General features: G+C 33.3%; 1 protein-coding gene and 1 long non-coding RNA gene across 10 annotated transcripts; both read left to right on the top strand.

Annotated features, from left to right (window-relative positions):
• Positions 1 to 708: 708 nt before the first annotated feature.
• On the top strand, positions 709 to 3,111 carry LOC127866822 (uncharacterized). Its single transcript, XR_008043118.1, has 4 exons — positions 709 to 846; positions 1,074 to 1,286; positions 1,769 to 1,796; positions 2,590 to 3,111. It is a non-coding gene; the product is annotated as an uncharacterized LOC127866822 (long non-coding RNA).
• Positions 3,112 to 4,339: 1,228 nt separating this feature from the next.
• LOC127867257 (TIR domain-containing adapter molecule 2-like) lies at positions 4,340 to 21,279 on the top strand. 9 transcript variants are annotated; one of them, XM_052408279.1, is made up of 8 exons: positions 4,340 to 4,447; positions 13,286 to 13,474; positions 14,154 to 14,313; positions 15,650 to 15,796; positions 18,087 to 18,152; positions 18,542 to 18,625; positions 19,269 to 19,352; positions 20,424 to 21,279. In XM_052408279.1, exons 3-8 carry the CDS (start codon positions 14,244 to 14,246, stop codon positions 20,855 to 20,857), a joined length of 885 nt encoding a protein of 294 aa, XP_052264239.1. In that variant the 5' UTR covers positions 4,340 to 4,447; positions 13,286 to 13,474; positions 14,154 to 14,243; the 3' UTR covers positions 20,858 to 21,279. The 9 variants fall into 9 exon arrangements, with proteins under 9 accessions (XP_052264239.1, XP_052264238.1, XP_052264242.1 ...); XM_052408278.1 differs by lacking the exon at positions 4,340 to 4,447 and adding an exon at positions 5,013 to 5,048; XM_052408282.1 differs by lacking the exon at positions 4,340 to 4,447 and adding an exon at positions 7,270 to 7,383.
• Positions 21,280 to 22,050: the final 771 nt, after the last annotated feature.

Genomic DNA, 22,050 nt, shown 5'->3' with positions numbered 1-22,050 from the left:
GTGTTATAGATTATTGAAACTGTTTTACCTTTTCAGTTCCAGTTAGCTGAAAAATTCCTGTGCATGACTTTTCAAACAATGGAAACGAAGCAAATATTTATCTTGGTGGAGAAGTGACATTTTCGTTTTCAGCTTTGGCAAATCCACTTCCGACAAGTGCTGAATATGTTTGGCACAAATGCAGTGACACCAATATATGTACTGAAATCGCCAACAGTTCCCGTGCTTATATAGAAACGTATAGAGAAATTAGCAACCTAACGATGGTCAATACAACGGAGTCAGATTATGGGATGTACATGTTGCAAGTAGGGAATGGAATAGGAAAGCCTCATACGGAAGTCTACTTTTTGAAGCGTCTATGTAAGTGATAATGTTCGTAGTTCAATAAACAAATGTGTTCAATATCAAGATGCGATAAAAAAAATAAACATAATGGATAATTGTAGAAGCAGACTAGGCATTACTATTATCGGAACGAACTCATTAAGGGATGAACTTTTCTGGGTGTATTAAAGTCAGACAAATGCGAAATTACGTATTGTGTTTGGAGGTTGAGTTCTTGTTTATCTCAATCAAAAACTAGTATATGTATGACGTTAAAACATATGCTTATAATCCATTTAATAAAACACATGTACTTAAGTAAAAGAACAGAGATCGATACGCCATATGCATTAAAGCGTTCTATATTTGCTTTCGTTCAAGCTTCTCTTCCCACAAAACCAATCACCAGCGTGTCACATATTGGACTTATATCAGCAGGATTAAGTGTTGTCTTTATTTTAGTAATTATATTCGTTGTTGCCTGTGTGCACCGACATTTAAGACGACGGGAAACAATAGGTATATAATTACTTATTTGTTCAACTATTAGGATAGCACTTGAATGTATAACATATATCAAAATGTGAACCATTCGTAAAGGATTCAAATAAAATGATGTATTATACATTTTATCGCTCTGTATTATTAGATAATAGAAATAGCCTGACCTTTTTATTATATATAATTACATTAAATATATTTCCACTTGTAAATTATATAATCACCTTACATTTTTGCATTCTTAGAAAAAAACGTCGGATATCTGTTTGTTGTTCCATCAACCCCTTACTACAACGACACTACCGCGCAACCTCCTTTAGTGCCCTGGGATCGGTTAGATGTTCAAGGCGAGGCTATTGCTCTGTCTTCTTCATTGCCTGCAGAAAATGTGGATGTTCATAGCGAGATTTACAGTGAAATTGATCCACAGCTAGTCGAAGATATTATATCTAGAGATGGTACGATCAAACCTCATCGATTCAATTTATTGTCTTGTGTGAACCAAATCGTTTATGTTTGCGCGATATTGTCATACACTGAAACAATCTGAATACGAACTATATTTATCGAATGTCCGCCGTTTTCCACAAACTACGTCTACCCGTGCGTTTTCATGACATATATGCAATCAGCATAACTATTCAAAGGTTTATCTATTGTTAGATCGAGCGTTAAAGCACGTGTATTATGCGCGGGAAAATGTGTGGAAAATGTGTGGACATTCAGTGAATTATTTTGAAACAATTAGTCTTCGTCCATACTTTGCTGCAAAAGAACCCAGTATTTTTCTTATTTGCATATGTAAACCAATCAAGCTTTCTGTATTGCTGAAATAAATTACACATGCTATAAAAATTGTATCTCCTGCACGAGCTGTTGAAATTTCTCTTTGTGTATATTTGATCGAGTGTTAACTGGTTATAATAATTATCGCTTTCAGACGGAGCTACAAACGAGGCGCAGCTGGGGTAAGTGGACTTGCGACCTTTTACTTTCGTACGGGTAGTATGAGGCATTTATTAACTATTGGCTCATTTTGTGATTCAGCATAGGTCTTGATCAATGTACATTCTTCATACTTTGCATTGAACTATCGCCAGTGCCTGCTGTTATCATTTTGTGTTAATATTGTGTTGTATGTATTGTGCTGTACTGTATTAGCAATGTGTCAGTTTCGTAAGTACAACACAAGTGGATGATAACAGGAATGCTTCCTCCGAGTATGCATCATGAGATTCAATATTCCTTTTTTCTTTATGTGACGGTTTAAAAAAGTGAACACGTAACATCCCAGACTGCTTATTTAATTGGCACAAACTCGTTTAAACAAATCATCTCTATCATGCAATTAATAATTTTGTTAAACGTAAAGTGTCCTGCATTCATGTAATTCTTTCAGATAATTTGAAATCATTCATTATATTGATAGTATATCGTAAATCATATAGTCATGTAATTTGGTTCACAGGTACGTTATTAAAGCTCAAACATAAATGTATTTTTTCTTATTGTTGATTATAAAGTGATTGCTTATCTTTATTGGTCTGTTGCCAACTCTGCGCTGCATCTTCTTTTGATGATGATGATGATGATGATGATGATGTTGATGATGATGATGATGATGATGATGATGATGATTCGGCGTCTGTTGCTTATGATTATTATACTTCTGTTACTTCTGGAGATGATGATGATAATGCTAATGATTCTAGTGATGAATTTATTCCATAATATAAGCTAAACTATACATTTGAACTGTAGGGCAGAACAAATTCGATATGAGGGTGTGGGTCCTCCAGAACAGGGTGATGAGCCGCAGTACATTTATGGTCGTTGTGGCCGCTGACTGATATTACAATAATACATTTTGAAAGACTTTGAATGTTCCCAATGTGCATTTCAATATACATAATATTGAACTAAGCACAGCGCGAGCGCATGCGGTGTTCAGGCGTTTCACAATACAACATTTCTAGAACGCAGCACTTGACACATAAAAAGAAAACAGAGGAAGAAAAGAGAGCAAAATCCAACGTGAAAGCACGGCCAACTACGGACCGGATTTTGCATTTCTTAATAGTTCGTTGCATCACGCCATACATTGTGATTAGATATATTTATCAGAGATCGACATTTATACTACAGCCAAATGATTTTATATAACACATTACGACCCGATGAATAGAGATAAGGTTTATTCAACACATTGCCTTTATCCAACGGCTAGTACATGTACATAGGGACAGTACTACTTTTTTGGCCTTTCACCTCTGGTTAAAGGTCAAACGCAGTGAAGACTTGTAGACGATTTAAGTAGTTAAAATGTATATGTATCAAGATATTAAACGAGCATTTTATTGACCAAATAAAAAAGCAAAATATATATTTTCTTGTAATTTTATATAATTGTTGTCAATAACAATAATCCTTACAAAAAAATTAATAAATAAAAATAAATCACTATTACACACTGAAGTACTGTCGTCTGCTTCAATTAAACATTTTACAAGTAAAAAATATTAAATATAGAAAAATAAAATAAGTCTTAAAAGAAAAAAGGTCAGATAATATTGATAATATCACATTTAACATTTTATGGGATGATCTTACGTATAACGAAATGGAAGATGAATCATTTAAAACTACAAACGAAACAAAAAACGGGAAATAATAAAGATAACGGAAATGGAGAATCCCAAAGTTCAGGTCAAATTGTTCAAGACGTATTATCCGACTCGTCTCAGAAAGGCTTACACGGCTCGGCAAGCCTCGCCATGTAAACCTTTATTCAACTCGTCGGATTAATTCAAGTACACAATCACACTAAAATAGTATTCTCTATTTACAATTTAGAACCGTTATGATACATGATACTCTAGCATTTTAAGAACTCTTTAATTGACATGTGTTTCTTTCTAGTTCAGATTGTCAACTGTCATTGGTTTTGATCGAAGTATCTTATGCATTGTTAGTATTAGGATGCACATACTATCTTCAATAATTACACTTATTATTGCTTCGGGTTACTCTTTCCTATGATAGGTTTAATATGGAAAAGTGATTGTATATAGTGCACGTTAAATTGAGTAATATAATATAATAAATGTAGATCAATACGTCATCCTTACTTCATACATAACACCCGATGAAGTAAGTAACTTTAACTAACTAACTAAATAAACAAATTTTCGGCCATGCGCATAGCATAGTTTAGAACACACACTTAATATCAAATGTATGATTATTTATCAACTCTTTTGAGCATCGAACTACTTTGTGTTGTATTGTTATAAATCGGTCAATAAGATTGGATTTGTTGTGCGTAAAGTTAACAAAAATGGTAAAATATTGTACAAATACCTTAAAGGGGTAGTCAACCAGATTGACGAAAAAAGAAAAGTTCTAAAATGCCGTCATTACATGCTTTATATTGATAAATTTAAACATTGGATCTAAAAATCTCCAGTAAAAAATCAAGAATAAAATATAAAAAAGTAACCCTGTAGAGGGCTCGAACCACTGACCCCTGGAGTCCTGGAGTAAAAACAGTAAAATGTATCCGATGTAGACCACTCGGCCATCCATGCCCATACAAGGAGAGTTGCAGTTTGTACTTTATGTAAGCAATCCTCGTAGTTTCACAAAATATAACGACAACAACAGAACTCTCCAAATTACCTGGTAGATAAACTCAGGAAAATGTTATTACCGAATATATTGAAAATATGAAAACTTAACAACATTGTTCAAGTAAAGTTATATACCAGTCGTGTTATTGTAATCAATATAAATTAATAATTGTAAATACTACGGTGTTTTAGAACTTTTCTTTTTTTTTCCTGTTATATAGCAATCTGGTTGACCGCCCCTTTAACAAACAATAAGTTTCCTGATATTGATAGTGTTATTCACTTTTGGGCAGCACATAGTGACTACAGCAAAGTTACACCTGAAATTGTTAACTGTTAATGGTTTATATTCATGTTACCACGACCATGACAGAACATAAAACAATGATTTTTTTCCACAAGAATAATCTTACAAGAGTATTGAATTAGACATAATGAAAAAAAGCTAAGGCAAAACAGTTCACGCTTCATAACCCCCTTGCAATCGTTAACACACAAGGAACATAATTCTTTGGAATGCATGAGTCATGTGCGAAAGGGGTAAACCTTAACCGTCTGACATCTAACACTCCGTGATAACACGTCCACGTGGTATGTTTACTTTTTATAACTCTGTACTAAATAATCGTTTTGCAAAGATACATTCAAAAGAGCGTGCTAGAAAGCGGGTTTTAACAGATAAAATAAAGTTCTACATCCACTATTGTTTAAGATATATGTACAGAAGAAGTGCTTTTTTCAAGTATTGTTTTAATATTTAGTTGGAGGTTGATAATAAGTGTTTGATCTCGAATACATATAAGATGTTGCTTTAATTGTCTGTGGTCGGATTGAGCTTGTTGTTCGACCCCTAAAATACGTCCTAAGATTATCAACCAGCAACATTCACAATAACAGTCATGACAGGAATGTAGTTACAGAGACATATTATAAAATCGTGTACGTTTATTTTTCAACAGTGCAAAAGGTAAAGAATGATTAGATCACCTGTTGTGGTATTGTCTCGATGATTATTCGATTTCTTTGTTAGCGTTGTGAACTTCTTATCTACGATTTAATGTCAACGGATATTTTTATAAGGTAGGGTCAATATTCTACGACACACAACAAGAAATATACAGTAGTTATTATCAACACATCTAGCATATTCGATTACATCGGCTTGAGATTGGGTTAAACGTTAAAATCAATAATAATGTTGTAAGACACGATAAGTTGGAACGTGGGCAAAGCCTAGGTTAACCATACGTGAAAGCATACTATTATTGTTTGTAGTAATAATTTAGCTGTTGAACAATTGTTTGTTAAGACATACCGCGATCAGTGTGATAAAAATTCATACAAATACAAATACATATAATTTTAATCCGGGATAACTTCAAAACATTGTAGCGAACGTTTTTAATGTGATGATTGAAAAAATATATAATCTGATGAAGCAAATTACAAACAAAAATGCCTTACCTTTTGTATTGCGAAACGTTATCCAAGTATTTTTTTAATTTAAAGTACCGTACATTTGAATCATGTGTAAAAGGAAGGGCTAACTTAAAATCAATGTTTTTAAATCAAAGGTCAATGTCACATCCCAAAGAAAATGGTATTATATAATAACTCGATTGTCCGATCTTTACATTTAAAATACTTTCTGTGTGGCCATTGCAAGCTGATTTCGTCATCAGTAATAGTTTTAGTACGTTTAATGATGCTTTTTTAATTTGGTAAACCAAGTAATAGCAGTAAAATAGAATACTGTGAAAATATAATGAAAACAATAGTACCGCTTATTTTTTTCATGTCAGTATGTTTTTGTTTGACATTTAACATTAAATATACTCTGCTTAAATTTGGTAGCTCGTTGTAATTGATTGTATCATATCTATTTATACTGAAATACATAATTTGTATTATTTCTTCAAAAGTGTTATGGTTCATGGCAATTATGTAATGAAATTGCGAATATTTGAGTAAAAGCTTCAGCTATTAGTAAATAATGTTTTGTCATGATATGAAACCGTAAATAAATATATGAATTGTGTGTTTCAATCTTATATAGTGTTTTGTTAATTATCTCTAATAGAAATACGTAATGGGAATTATTTTCAATTAACCATGCTCGTATAGTCATGAGAACATACAATGGCCTCAACATACATGAATGATTATGCACGCTACAAAGCCCTAAAACGGAAACAGAGACAACTATAACGGTATCGTGTTTAAAGGGACCGTCAACCACGAATGAAGAAAAAAGAAAAGTTCTTAAATACCGTATTTTTTTACAATAATTAGTTTATTTTTGTTAAGATACCACGACTGGTATATTACATTACTTAAAAAAGTTCATATTTTCAGTATATTCGGTAATTAAATTTCGCTATGTGAAATCGAAACTACATCGCAAAAATAGGTGACTTAACGATATATATACACACTATAAATAACGCAATTAGATTGATCATTTTTATATAAAATATATACAATTCACCACGGATGCACAATTTGCATTCCTGGGTTTACCACGTGACGATGATGATCAATCTACTAGCGTTATTTATAGTTAACTCGTAGTTACCTTGTACCTGTACCCAGTACAATTTATTACCGAATATACTTAAAATATGAACTTTTTTTTAAGAAATGTTATATACCAGTCGTGATATTTTATTCAATATAAACTAATAATTGTAAAAAATACGGTATTTTAGAACTTTTCTTCTTTCGTCATTCGTGGTTGACAGTCCCTTTAAAAATGTTATCAGCACAGGCGTGGGGATGAATATTATTGTATGCAGTACATCAATGTTGGGAATCTATTTTTAACTTTTAACCGAACAAGCATGAAGTTGGAGTTACAACGAGTGAGTTTCCACGCTTGTAAACAGCCGTGTAAAGACGAATTACCACAAAGGGGATATTTAACAGGGTAACTGTTAATCGGTCAAAACCGATGTTTAGCAACATTACAATATGCAATATCGAGTGATGGCTTTTATCAGCAAATGCAGCTTGTTTTAAAATTTAAGAAGCGTTTAGCAATTCCTTAATGTTGCTTTTTTTGAGGATTTTTTAACAGCTTTTCTCATACTAGAATCATGTAATGGAGGGTTGGAGAACAATATCCTGATACTTTCATATTTTTGGGAGCACCCTAACCTCCAGGACCCTTTGCGCATTGTGTAATTCACTTCAGAGGTACAGCCAGTCGTTTTTCACAACATTTTATTATGCTAGTGTCGATGCTAATAATCACAAGAATAAGTTTGTTTTAATTATGCCACTCTTCGAAGAAGAAGGGCTATATTGTTTTGCTGGTAGACCTGTCGGTAGACCTGTCGGTAGACCAGTCTGAATATTTAGACCTGACAGTAGAGCAGTCTGAATGTCGGTAGACCAGTTCGTTTCCGATCAATAACTCGTCAACGAATTGATCGATTGGCTTGATACTTCACATGTGCATTGGCCTTGGACAGTAGATGACCCTTATTGAAATAGTTGTCACTATGTTAAAGGTCAAGGTCACTATCACACCAAGTGTGAAAATCGTTTCCGACCAATAACTCGTCAACGAATTGACCGATTGGATTGATAATTCACATGTGCATTGGCCTTGGGAAGTAGATGACCCATAATTAAATGAGGTCACTAGGTCAAAGGTCAAGGTCACTGATACACATTAAGGCTACAATCGTTTCCGTTCACTAACTCCTCAACTGATTCACCGGTTGGCTTGATACTTCCCATGTGAATTTGACTTGGTAGATGGCTCCTGTTGAAATTGGGGTCACTAGGTCAAAGGTAAGGTCACTTTTACACACCAAGTGTGAAATCGTTTCCCTTCAATAACTCGTCAACTGATTCACCGAATGGCTTGATACGTCTCATGTGCATTGGCCTTGGGCAGTAGATGACTCCTATTGAAATTGGGGTCACTGGGTTAAAGGTCCTTGTCAATGGCACAATAAGTAAGAAAAGCGTTTCTGATCAATAACTTGTCAACGTATCGACCGATTGGCTTGATACTTCCCATGCCCCTATCAAAATTGGGGTCGCTAGGTCAAAGGTAAAGGTCACTGTCACAATGAGTGTGAAAATTGTTTCCGATCAATAACTCATCAACGAATCGACCGATTGGCTTGATACTTCACTCACATGCGCATTGGCCTTGGTCAGTAGATGACCCCTTTTGAAATTGGGGTCACTAGTTCAAAGCCCTGTTTGGAGGGGAATATGTCTCCAACAGCGGAACACTTGTTCTTAATAGTTCTCGTTTAGGTTACGTTATTAATTTAAACACTAACCTCTATAGTTAATATGTGGACCGCTTAAAGTCACATAAACACTTATAATCGACGAAAATTTCGCAAAGTATAAAGTTACCCCATAAAAAAATCAATGCTCCTTATAGCAATTGCCAAAATTTCAACGTTAGAAGTGGTATGGTTACATAGCTTTAATGAGATACAAAATGCTCGTTTTTACTTTGTGTGCGGCAATCTATTCCATGTGAATTAACCGTGACGATATCCGACCATCTACGAGCGAACGCGAGACAGGTTCGGGCAGCGTCAGAAAAACGACGTATTTATGAGAAGTACATGTTTATTTTATTTTTCGAAATATACGAAATATTCGTTGATTTTTAGTGTGTATGTGCTTTTAACATGCGAGGGTCGATATATTGCACATGGAGTAGATCGACAATTGTCGATAATGTAAATAGCATTCGCATCACACGATTTCGAAAATAAAAGGTAAACATTATTAAATGCATTTCTTACTTATGGAAGGCATTAAATCAAATAAACGTCTCATACTTTTACCAGATGAGCATTTATCATTTATTGATTCACGATATATCGTATGTGCAATGGAAATTTAAGTATTCAATTAAATGAAAGAAATGTAAGAATCTATATGATATCATTTTTAGTTATGCCAAAATTGGTAAATGCATATATATTTCGATATCAGGGTGCAGAATCAACGGGGTTTCCCGGGTTTTACACACGGGCTGGACAGAATGTATACACACTGCTAAGAACTTTATTTTTCTAAATATCTGAAGTTATTGAAATACATTTGCAAAAATCTTTAGTGCATACAATCTTTCTTGCAGTTTGTGTCGATATCTTAAGATTTAAGAATAAATCATTGAATACGTCTGAAATCGGTGACAATTTTTTCCACGTTTCGTTGAGCGTAACCATTTACATACAGTATACATCGAATTTTTGTCCACGAACACAGGCTTATTAAATAAAGTAATTCTGATGTATTTCACATTGCCATACGCAGAATATAAAACTGTCTTTTATGCACTAATTCAAATTCTTAAGAAAAAATATTTTACAAAGTTATTTGAAAAAAAGCACCACTTACCGATGTGTAAATCAATTTACGTTTAATTGGGAATCCCGCAAAGTCACGTGATCCTGCAACCTGGATATGTAAAAGGAAACAGCGTGCATTAATTATAAGAACAATCAGTCGGAAGCAATTAGCACAGAGTCAATTGAAGTTTAAACAACTGTACACACTTGAATTAACACCTTCTTGGATAAAGCAAAGCGTATATTTCTTGCTGGCAGAATAGAATATTTCATAAGCGATTGTTATTCAATTGGTACACATTTGAGAGGAGACCAGCGTTTATAGTGTAACTCTATTTTTAACTCAAACTTTGTCGCTCTTTAAGCACGGCCAGTCTGCTTGAGAGAAAGTATTGATTTATAATGATTATGGACATATACTACAATTGCGGAAGAAGGTTTATTGTGTAACTTGTAAGAGCCGACAACGTGTTAGTATATTGTAAATGGTTAGGAATTTATTTTGGTGAGCTGGAGGTATACTTTTAGAGGTTTGATGTTCTTAATTATTATATTATTTTCCGTTTTTTGTGTTATGTCAATGAAAAACAACAATAGTCGATCCTTAACATTTGACTTAGCATTCCTTCATACTATTCAAACATGCATACTAAAGATCGATAGGACTGGACGTTTTCGTAGCATATTCAAATTATGTGAATATTATGAGGACTGCTTTGTGGGAGAACCAAAAAATGTTGTGAGGCAAATGTTAAGGTTATTTTCGACAATGTATTTTTTTAATTTAATGTGAATTTTGCTTAGAATTGTAAATATTGCACTCGAAGAGGTGATACTAATAAATTTATAAATCATATACAAGTTACTTTATTCTCGTGTTTCTAGACTAAGCAACACATATTATGTCTTGATTTAAATTAGCAAATAACAATTCTAATACAGGGTTGTAAATGTTCTGCAAAATCAACCGCTTAACTACACTGACTGATTTTCATACATGTATATGAAACCTAAAGCGGGTATGAACCTGAACGATACATTCGGAAAACCTATTGTATTATTTTAATCTTATACGCGTGGTGTTTTGAATATCTGTTGCGAGCGGTCGTTGAATACAATATGATATGTACAGGACGCATCTAATGTGATCAAAGTGTTATCTATAGCATTGAAATACACCTGACACGAACTACTTACACGTTACAGACCGAAATGCAAACAAAGGAAAGGGTGAGATAAATGACACTGTTGCTAAATATAGAAAACTTATTTAAGCTCGTAAACTCAGTAGTGAATGGTTCTATAGTGCTGAATCTTTATACAAAGTCAACGCATATAGTGTACCAATTCCTGCAATTGTGTATGAATATTTTAATACACCCTTATGATACATATATAAGTTTCGGTAATAATAATAACGTTAAGCAAAAACACGAAAATGCGTGTAAGGTACGCTAAATTAACTCACAAGTATCGGATCAATGTTGTCGGGCTACTTATCAAGATTTCGCTTATGATCGTTTGTCAGATGGGTGGAATAAAAGTCAGCAATTCTTATTCAATAACGTTGGTCAGCACCTGCAGAACGAGTACGACACTACCCAGCAATCTTAACCTCGGGATTTTTTTTAAATCTAAGTTAAAACGTTAAAGCTGTAAAACGCGTGTAATTACATATATTTTACACAGAATTAAATGTATAAAATGGATTGTATCTCCATTTTTGATACTTCCCTTTCCATAACTGCAGGGTAAACCTTGTTTATAAAGAAACACACTTTGTTTGCTAATCTTTATATTGCTTGAACAGACCATAGACTGAGAAATGAAATGAGTTTTGTCAGTATAATACTTTTATTCACGAGTAGTTTAAATTGTTGATTATCGTAGGGAATATTTGAAAGACTTTACAACATCTCGTTAATAAAATATAATTATTGCCAACAAATTAACAAAAATCTCAATAATGGGCATTGTTTTTGTGCTTAATGCATATATGCATGTCATATTTTGCTTTCTTTCAGAAAATGATTCCAGCATATGTGCTTTTTGTGCTTAGTGCCATTTCATTTGGTAAGATTATTTGAAACACTACCTTCATAGTCTCTATTTTCATTATTATTATTACTATGCCCCCCCCCCTTGGGGCATATTCTTTCGCTGGACGTCGGTCGGTCTGTCGGTAGACTAGTTCGTTTCCGATCAAGAACTCTTCAATAAATTGACCGATTGGCTTCATACTTCACATGTGCATTGGCTTGGGCAGTAGATGACCCCTGTTAAAAATGGGTTCACTAGGTAAAATTTCAAGGTCACTTATCACAATAAGTGTGACAATCGTTTCCGATCAATAACTCGTCAACGAATTGCCGATTGGCTTGATACTTCACATGTTTATTGGCCTTGGCCAGTACATGAGCCTTAATGAAATTTGGGTCACTAAATTAAAGGTTAAGGTCACTATCACAACAAGTGTGAAAACCGTTTCCGATAAATAAATCGTCAACAAATTTACCGATTGACTTGATGCTTCACATGTACATTGGCCTTGAGGAATAGATGATATCTATTGAAATTGGGGTCACTAGTTCAAATGTCAAGGTCATTGTGGCACAAAAAAAACCTGTGTCAATGCCCTTTTTTTGGGGTGGGGGGGGGGGGGCAAAAGTCTCCAACAGCGGAACTCTTGTTTGTATTATTATTATTTTTAGAATTAGTAGTAGTAGTCGTCGTCGTAGCAGTAATAGCAGTAGAAGTAGTAGTAGTAGTAGTAGTAGTAGTAGTAGAAGAAGTAGTAGTAGTAGTAGTAGTAGTAGTAGTAGTAGTAGTAGTAGTTGTAGTAGTAGTAGTAGTAGTAGTAGTAGTAGTAGAAGAAGAAGCAGTTGAAGTAGTAGTAATGGTAGTAGTAGTAGTAGTAGTAGTAGTAGTAGTAGTAGTAGTAGTAGTTGTAGTAGAAGCAGTAGTAGTCATTACAGAAGTAGTAGTCTAAGTCGTAGTAGAAATAGTAGTAGAAGTAGTAGTAGAAGTAGTAGTAGAAGAAGTAGTAGAAGTAGTGTCAGCATATGACGTAGCAGAAGAGTCAGAAGAAGCAGCAGCAGCAGCAGCAGCAGCAGCAGTAGTAGAAGTAGTAGTAGTAGTAGTAGTAGTAGTAGTAGTAGTAGTAGTAGTAGTAGTAGTAGTAATAGTAGTAGTAGTAGTAGTAGTAGTAGTAGTAGTAGTAGTAGTAGCAGAAGTAGTAGTAGTAGTACTAGTAGTAGTAGAATTAGTAGAAGTAGTATCATTAACAGTTGCAGTAGCAGCAGTAGCAGCAGTAGCAGCAGTAGCAGCAGTAGTAGTAGCAGTAGTAGTAGTAGTAGTAGTAGTAGTAGTAGTAGTAGTAGTAGAAGTAGTAGCAGTAGTTGTAGATATGTTCGTTGTAGTGCGTTTTTGTCAGTACAGCCGTACATAAATATTGAAGTAGAATGATTTAAATCACTATTTATTTCATTTCATAAGGTGGGAGACAGTCAAGCGCAATCCCCCTTAATTGTACGGTAACCTCACACCAGGAGATGTACGTCGAAGTGCAAACAAACGGAACAGTTACATGCGAGATTTCTCGTCCGTCATCCAAAATCATAATAGAAGTAATACAATGCATTAATAACTTAACAGACTGTATTCTTGATCCAGGTATTGTGATTGGTAAGTCGCATTATTAATGTTTTTATTTATTTATTACAATAATTCTTGCTCAATGTTTGAGACAATAAGGTTTTATGTGTATTGAAATGTTATTGCGTAAAGTCTTTTGATACCTATTTTAATTCGTTGATTGATCATGTGTTGGTTCTGTTTGTAAACAGTTTAATATTTCAAATGCTGCAATAGAACGAACGATGATTATTATCATATGCGAATCATTTCATTTTTAATTTATTGTAGCATTATATATATATCAATCACATTTTTTTTTATTAATTTTGATATAATTTTCAATTTACCAAAGACGTCAACATTTTTCGGCAAAAAGCACTCGTACAAAAAATCGTATTCTCATGAGAATAGCGAAACTATTTCATGGCATAGCCCCGAAAGCAAACGCATATTATTTGTGTGTTTTTAATTCCACAAGCGCGCATGAAAGTATTTATTTTCTTACTCCACTGAGAAAATATTGCTCGATATTATAACGAAAGCAAAGAAGTGTTCACTATGTTTTTTTCAATGCACGCAATGTAGTAGCAATGTATAAAAATAAGCGATATTGAATGTCAAATGATAGAAAAATACACAGTCAGATTTATTATTTATTCCCGTTGTGTTGTGTCTTTTCTTCCCAATAATTGATTTGTTTATCATCGTAATAAGTATTTAATTTCAGAAAGGTATGACATTCATCGTACATCGAAAGGTACTATTCTGAGTATCCGGAATCATTTAGAAGACATGCGTGTGTCATGTTTCGATCCGTATGTTAAGGCTCCATCAGCTTACCATTGCGCTTCCAAATGACTGTTTGCTACTGACCCATACATATTCAGGTTAGTGCACTGTTGCATAAGTTTCTTTAACTGTACTTCTTACTGGTATATATGTATTGACACTATGTAAAGAGTAACGAGAAATGTTGACACACATGACATTTTTCACTTTAAACAAATACTAACAAATAAAAATATGTAACCGATTGCTTCTCGTACACGTTGCAAGATTTAAACTTTGTTTCCTCTATGATTTCGAATGGTTTACACATATAAGACTTATTATACTTTTCCAGGTTAAAACTGTTTGTGATTTGTTTAATATGTATTTTTGATTACGTAATTAATATACTTTTAAAATCTGAAGATAAATAATACGTTGCCAATATTAAAATAGATTCAGTTATCAATTTCATGTTATTCAAGGGGGGTAAATCCAATAGTAAATATTTTTTAATACAGACAAATGGGTGTATATGATGGTGTGTTGGTAATGCCAATAAGTAATTAATTTTAATTTTAATGAATCAGATAGAAAATGCATGTATTTGTAGTACATGTTTATAAATAGCAATATAGTTTAAAAATCTGAAGATAAATAATAAGTTGACCACCTAGGGCAATACATATACCAAAGTATACATATCTTCAAACGAAGAAAACTAATATTTTCTAAAATTCCCTCTAAAGTCTCTGTGGGGGCCATTAGGGAGCAATGAGTGGGATGAAATTGAATGATTAAGCGAAACTTACCTGTAAGTTGAAGGTTGATCACAATTTCATACTACTCAAGCTCCCTAAGGGCTCACACACACACCCACTACCTCCCAACGTAATAAACCGAATTTTGAAAACATTGTTTTCTTCCACTGTTCCAACACTCTAAATTATGATCGCACTAGCTGGTGATGGTTGCGCTTCTCTCTGTGTGTGAGCCCTTAGGGAGCTTGAGTGGTATGAAATTGTGATTAAGCGAAACTTACCTGTAAATATGTTGGTATACAGACAAATTTGTGTATATGATAGTGATGGTTCCAATAAGTAAGTAATTTTACTTTAAATGAATCAGATAGAAAATGCATTTATTTGCACCATATAAATATTATTTTAGGACACACAGTATGTGTTTGCATTTTCTATATGACTGAATGAATACGTTAACGAGACAGCTAAATAAAATACCAATAAAAGGATACTATACTCTATTTGTGTGATGCTTTTTGTTAAATAAGAAGATGTCTTTGTTAACTAAATTAATTTCGTAAAAATCGTTTCTGGAACGGTGGCTGGTCATTTTCGTACATATCGGAATCATCACGTAGTCATACATTACAAGGTATCTGTTCACGTACACTGCATACCAACTTAAATTTGCCTTCATTGCCATGCATTACAGATGGTGTTACGGAAACGACACATGTTGAAGGACAAAGTAATAATTATAGAGACGGAATTATAATTGGATCATTAACTGGCTTTGTTATCTTAGCTGTTATTTGTGTGGTGCTATGGCTGAACAGACGATATATACCATTATGTGCAGGTAAATACAAACCGTTTAAGTATCCATTGTACCATACCTTAGAAGTATTTTAAATTTAATGTAAGTGATGCTATATTTAAAGCATAGATACAAGGCAGGAACGTAAATTTAAGAAATACTGAAGATTTCGTCTACAGGTTTTCATTAAGTTTTACCTTTTGATTTAGCTGTTTACTTTGAACATCTCTCGACCTTAATTCAATAATCTAGGCTGCGTAATGATTTTGGGTAAACAACAACCTTTAGTTATGAATATTGATATTGACTCTGTTGCGGTTATGTATGATAATTTCATTCGATGTTATCATCGTAACAACGACACATCAATACGTTAATTACGATTGTAGGAAATCGTTTATATCAACAGAGATTCAAAACTGCGGTAAAATCACTGGAGCTGGATGGGCACAAACAGGAAATAATGATTACTGCGTTGTCTGGATTAAATAATACTTGCAAATCAGTCTTATAACGGACCTTGAACCTTTATAATAGTAAATAAAAAACAATATGATTAAACGTGAAGTTATATACTATTGAATACACCATAAATCCTTAAGACGTTGTTAAAGCTTATTTGTGTTTAGATAAATTTAATGGTACTCTGCATCAATTTGCTTTGTGCATTATCGCTTTGGTGTTTAATTGAAACAACATGTTATGTGCAGGTTTCAAGCTGATTTAGCAATGCATTGTTCTTGTTTACTGATCACACTTATACTGGAGTTCCTAATAAAACAATATTCGAAAAGACTGACCCTTTAAGTTGAACAGAACGTGTTTCCTAAATTTGTTATTTTAGTCTAGCTTTTAACTCTTTCGTGGTCATTTTGAAGAAATATTCACATTGATTAAGAATTATTAAGATTCAAAATGACATATTAATATGTTTGGAAGTTATAAAGACTTATGAACGGTAATACTTAAACGACGACGATGACACCCAGGCAATCAGTGGAGAGCGTGTATATGCTCATTAAAAGCGTCTAAATTTTCTAACTATCCAACTATTATGCACCATGTGTAAAAAATATTGTTTAGCATATATTACAGCGATATTTTCTCACTTATCATCAACTGTTCATGATTTGCGTCTAAGAGAATCTTATGTCACCCTTTTACTAACAAATTGTACAGGTTTAGTACCGCCTACCTTAACTGGTTCATATTCTACAATTTAACAAGGTGTCCAGTTACCGAGATATAATATTCATACACATCTTGTGAGTGGACCTTCACCATTAAATGCGACGATACACCATTGATGGAGCTTGATGATTCCAACATATTTTCATTTTATGATACCTCCGTTTTGTTGATTTTATGTTCGAAGTCGTAACAAGTTGTTTTATTTGTTATCTGTAAGTATGAGTAAGTCATGAGTTATATATTTAATTTACAATTATGACCCAAAACTATAAGTTCGATAAGAATGATGCTTTATAAAAAATAGTTTGTTGTCAAATATAATCCACAATAATGCCAGTTTGAACAAAAGACGTGAGAAACTAAACTTATGAATCTGCGCATGAAGTCATCTCATTGATGTTTACATTTGCTGTAAGTTGAAAGTTCCATGACAAATTACGTGAAAAGTACCTACAATTTGATGGTGCTTATTAAATTACATACATGTTATTATCAAGCACTGCATAAGTAAATTAAAACATATACAGAGACCACCTGTGAACAAAGACCACAACGACCAAATCCCTCGAGTGGTCGTTATTGGCAGGTTGGACTGTAATTGTATTTTCTTTTTTGAACGGATTTATAAATAATGTATGAGTGTACAGCCATAGCGAAGATTTTGGTCGTAAGAATAACACTTCTAGGGTTACACAAACGTCCCCATGTAAATGTATACATTGTCATGGTCTATTGCAATGGTTTACTCATTCCATAACCATTGATTGTTCTTTGATTATTTCGTTATTTGTTTTCGAACTGTATCGATTGTTTGACAGTTTCGTATCATATGTTAAGGTCGTGAAAACTCTTATCTTGCCCGTTGACGTTATAAATGACAAAACTGAAGTACATGTATGCGTCGCATAAGCATTATGGTAGACATTGTTTCAGTCTCACATCACAAACGATGCCAAGCAACATGTTCGTAATATAGATAGCAAACAACATCAAATGTTTTCTTTCTTCATACAAGCATTGACCTACCGTTACGCTAAGTAAAATATTCATACGAAAAAAATTTCGAATGCAATTTAAGATGTCATTGATATATTGAACATTGACTTCTTCCTTTTTGTTTTTGAACTTTTTATTTGTTTAGAATTATATCGGAAACAAGACAAGGCTGAATCTGCATACGAAGAGGTGGAACAGATGGAGATCACCGGTTTAGTTTAACTACTTTACTAACTTTTATGATGAAATAAGATAATGATGCGTAAATACCAGATAATTAGTGTTTGTTTTCTCTCGAAATATGAGGTTTATCTATGAAATCACGCACAATTACACATTTCTAATTATTTTGTGATTGTTTGAAAAAAGGTCGCACTAGAAAGAAACCTATTGCCAATACATGATTAATGTAAAATAATAACGTTCATTTGATTACAATTAATGTGTTGATAGATATAATTCCCATTTTGTCAAAACGTACCATACGCACGCAAACAACATGCATTAAAATGTGTTTTTGTTTCGAAAGCAATTTAAGCGGTCATGGATATATCGTTAAATATACTTCTGCCGTTCCAAATTAAGCATTTTCTTTTTTAGAGCCGTCGGCACAACCATCCAACCAACAACAAAGCATTGCTGATTCTGCAAACGTAGTGATGAATATTCTAACTGGAACAAATGGTGACTACACGTTTAGTTTTACTACTTTACTAATTTAAATGAAGGAGTAACATAATAACTTACTATACGATTAAAAAAAATTAGTACCTCATTACAAATAAACATACCTATTAGGGATTGTGATAATTAGTATGTTGTTTTTTAATTCGAAACTTGATGTTTGTTTTTGATTTCACGCGTTATAATTCATACCCTATTAGTTTATGATTCTTTGGGTAAAGGCCGCACTGGAATTAAATATATTTTCAATACCGTAAGACAATTTTCGGGCAATGACTTCGATTGATAAAAACAAATATGTTGATACATATTATTGGTATTCGATCAAAACATACCATATACCTGTTTTGATTATCATGATAATCAATTAAAAAACTTCAACTCATAGAACAATTATTATGAGCTGATTCTGAGGGAAAAGGTCACACTAGAATGAAATATATTGACAATACAGGATTTATGTAAAATAATATGGTTTATTTGATTACAATTAATGTGCTGATAGATATCATTTGCATTTCGTCGAAACGTACCATACACATGAACGAAATGCATTTAAATACGTTTTTATTTCGAATGAAATTTAAGCGGTCATGGTACGAATTGACTTCTTCCGTTCGATTTGAATGTTGTTTTTGTTTAGAGCCGTCGGAACCACCATCTAACCAGCAACAAAGCAATGCTGATTCTGCAAACGTAGCGATAGACGATACAACTGGAACAAATGGTGACCATACGTTTAGTTTTACTGCTTCACTAACTTAAATGATGGAGTAATATAAGAACTTATTATATTAGTTATACTTATTTAAAATGAGTACCTCATTAATAATAAGCAAATCCATAAGGGATTGCGATAATATGCTGTTGTTTTTTTCCTCAAAACTGAGGTTTGTCTTACATTTCACCCAAAGTAACACATACCTTATTAGTTTCTGTTCCTGTGTGAAAAGGCCACACTGGAACTCGTACAACACGATTTTTTTCTTTGCTTCATATACCAATAAAGTATTAAATTGCAGAAATATGGCTCGTTTAAATTTTATGTTTATGTTTTCATATTTTGTGCTTAATAGGGTTACCCAAGAAATCGAGTGGTGGCGCATGGTTGACAAAAATCCTACTATGTTTTTACCAAGTAATTCGCACATTGATCAATATAATCAATTGACTAAAAAAGAACCCTGTTCAAGACAATAATAACAACTTAACAAACAGAAGAAAAAGTCACAAGTAATATTATAAAATACGAAAATATTGTTATCGCAATAATTTCACACATATTTAATGATACAATCATACACAATTAACCTATGAACTATGGAAAAAACATACTAAAACTCACCAGTTTGTACAACAAATGTGCACAAAATGTAGTATTCAGTGCTGTGACTGAATGCAAACACGATAAGTGCTTTTATATTTAAGTAACACAGTTCTCTCGAACGACCAAGGAGAATCTTGCAGTGACACAATAAAAGTTTATGATTGCACATTACTATTATTTCACCAGCATTCATTGGTGAATACGCACTGAACAGAGAACAAATTATTTACAAAGAAATTGGTTATTACATAACAAATGAGATAATAAGTTGGAAAGCACTATATGTAATTCATATTCAATTTATAAAAACGATATTTAATTTCCGGAATGAATTACAAACAGTTTATTGCTTTAGAGAAACGCCATTTGACAACGGTTAACCACATTGATATATATTAACCTTATAGTTTTTTTAATACAAATACTTCGCCAATCGATTTGATATATATATCTTTTTATATTTTTACTTAGGTATGAAGGATTTTCTAATTTTACACGCGATGGACGATGCAGACCTAGCCAGGAAGGTCAAGGAGAAGATGGAGCATGTGCTTGACGTTAATATTCGGCCATTAGTAGACGTGTTTGGCGATGTCGGTCTAAATCATGGACAATTATCGTGCATTGATTCAATGATGAATGAATACAGATGTATAATATTTCTCGTCACTCCGAACTTCAAACTAGACAAGTTACATTTGTATCAAGGCGAAACCACATTAGTGATGGATTTGATGGGTGTAAGACGTGACCAACAACATCGGTTTGTACCACTTTTATGCGACATTAAGTTGAGCGACCTCAAAGTAGGTTGGCTTTCAACATTGATACCTTTATATTTTACAGACAGTGGTATGCAGCAAGTTCCGCGATTGATTGAAAACATTCGAAAAATGAAACTTTAAATCAAGATTGCGCTACAATCAAACAAATTCACATAGTAATTGTTAAAAATACCGATCACATGACAGGTGACTGATTTAAGTTGTTTCATGTTGTACTTAATGAATTGTGTATCTATGTGTGACATAACTTGTACATATTTATGCTGATTGTGTTGAAGACAACTCAATTATGTTTTTAAAAGTAAAGTTGATAAGCTCAAGCTCTGTTCACATCATGCTTGAATGCGATAAAAAAATGTGGCTGGCTCTAAGTTGCTATATAACTCAAGTGAGCGATCAAGCTAATAAGGTCGCCTTATAGTTGTGTTATGTATGTATAGCGGCACCGATTTTTACCCAACTATAATTTGACGTGTTATGAAGTATTTAATTCCTGGTGCTTTTGAAGACAGTAATGTGAGTTAATAAAATATTGCAATTTGTGTTTTATTTTATTTTGATTTGTATTTACCTTTCTGCAAGCGTACATCTTATTAACAATCAAATACAATGCTCACCAGTCAAATCACACCTTGGTTTTATCGAGTCGAGTAATTAAATAATATTCCTGAAAAAAATGCGTTTTGTCAGTGAATTTCTAAAGAGCTTACGGTACATTTTGTGATTGTGCTGAATGAAGAATTATACAATAACAAAGCTGGGGATGTGTTGATAAAAGCCGTGACAAATTCGAATCGGTGTATTGTTGTATAAATATATAATAAAACAAATCACAAACTTATCACACATGAATAACGTACACATGAACACTGCCAAACACTGCATAACAACGTTTTGCCATTCAGTGTCCCTGTCCTCTGTGGAAATGAATTCACCTGACGATTGTATCTTTCAAGACTTAATGACTTATGCAATTAAACTGTTTTTATTTTTCTTTATTTAACTTAGACCAGTATACCATAACTATTTGTTCATAAATCTCCCGATTTCAAGTTGGTCCGGATATTCCAGATTGTTATCGTCCTTGGGCTTGGATTACATATGGCATCCAACCTTTGTTACCGCGCAGATTGAAATACACGTGTAACAACAAACAAGATCGCATAATGAAACCTTCTGCATCGTAATGTTTGATACATGACTTGGATTGGTCGGTCGTTCCAGTTCAAGTATTCATGGAATATATCATTTCGTTATGTTGGAATCATTAAGTCGAGAATCGTCCGAAAAGTATTCAACTGTATAGGAATCGT

Source organism: Dreissena polymorpha, chromosome 2 (genome assembly GCF_020536995.1).
Source record: "Dreissena polymorpha isolate Duluth1 chromosome 2, UMN_Dpol_1.0, whole genome shotgun sequence".
Classification (NCBI taxonomy): domain Eukaryota; kingdom Metazoa; phylum Mollusca; class Bivalvia; order Myida; family Dreissenidae; genus Dreissena; species Dreissena polymorpha.
Note: the sequence above shows the minus strand (reverse complement) of the source record. Positions and strands in the feature narration are given on the sequence as shown.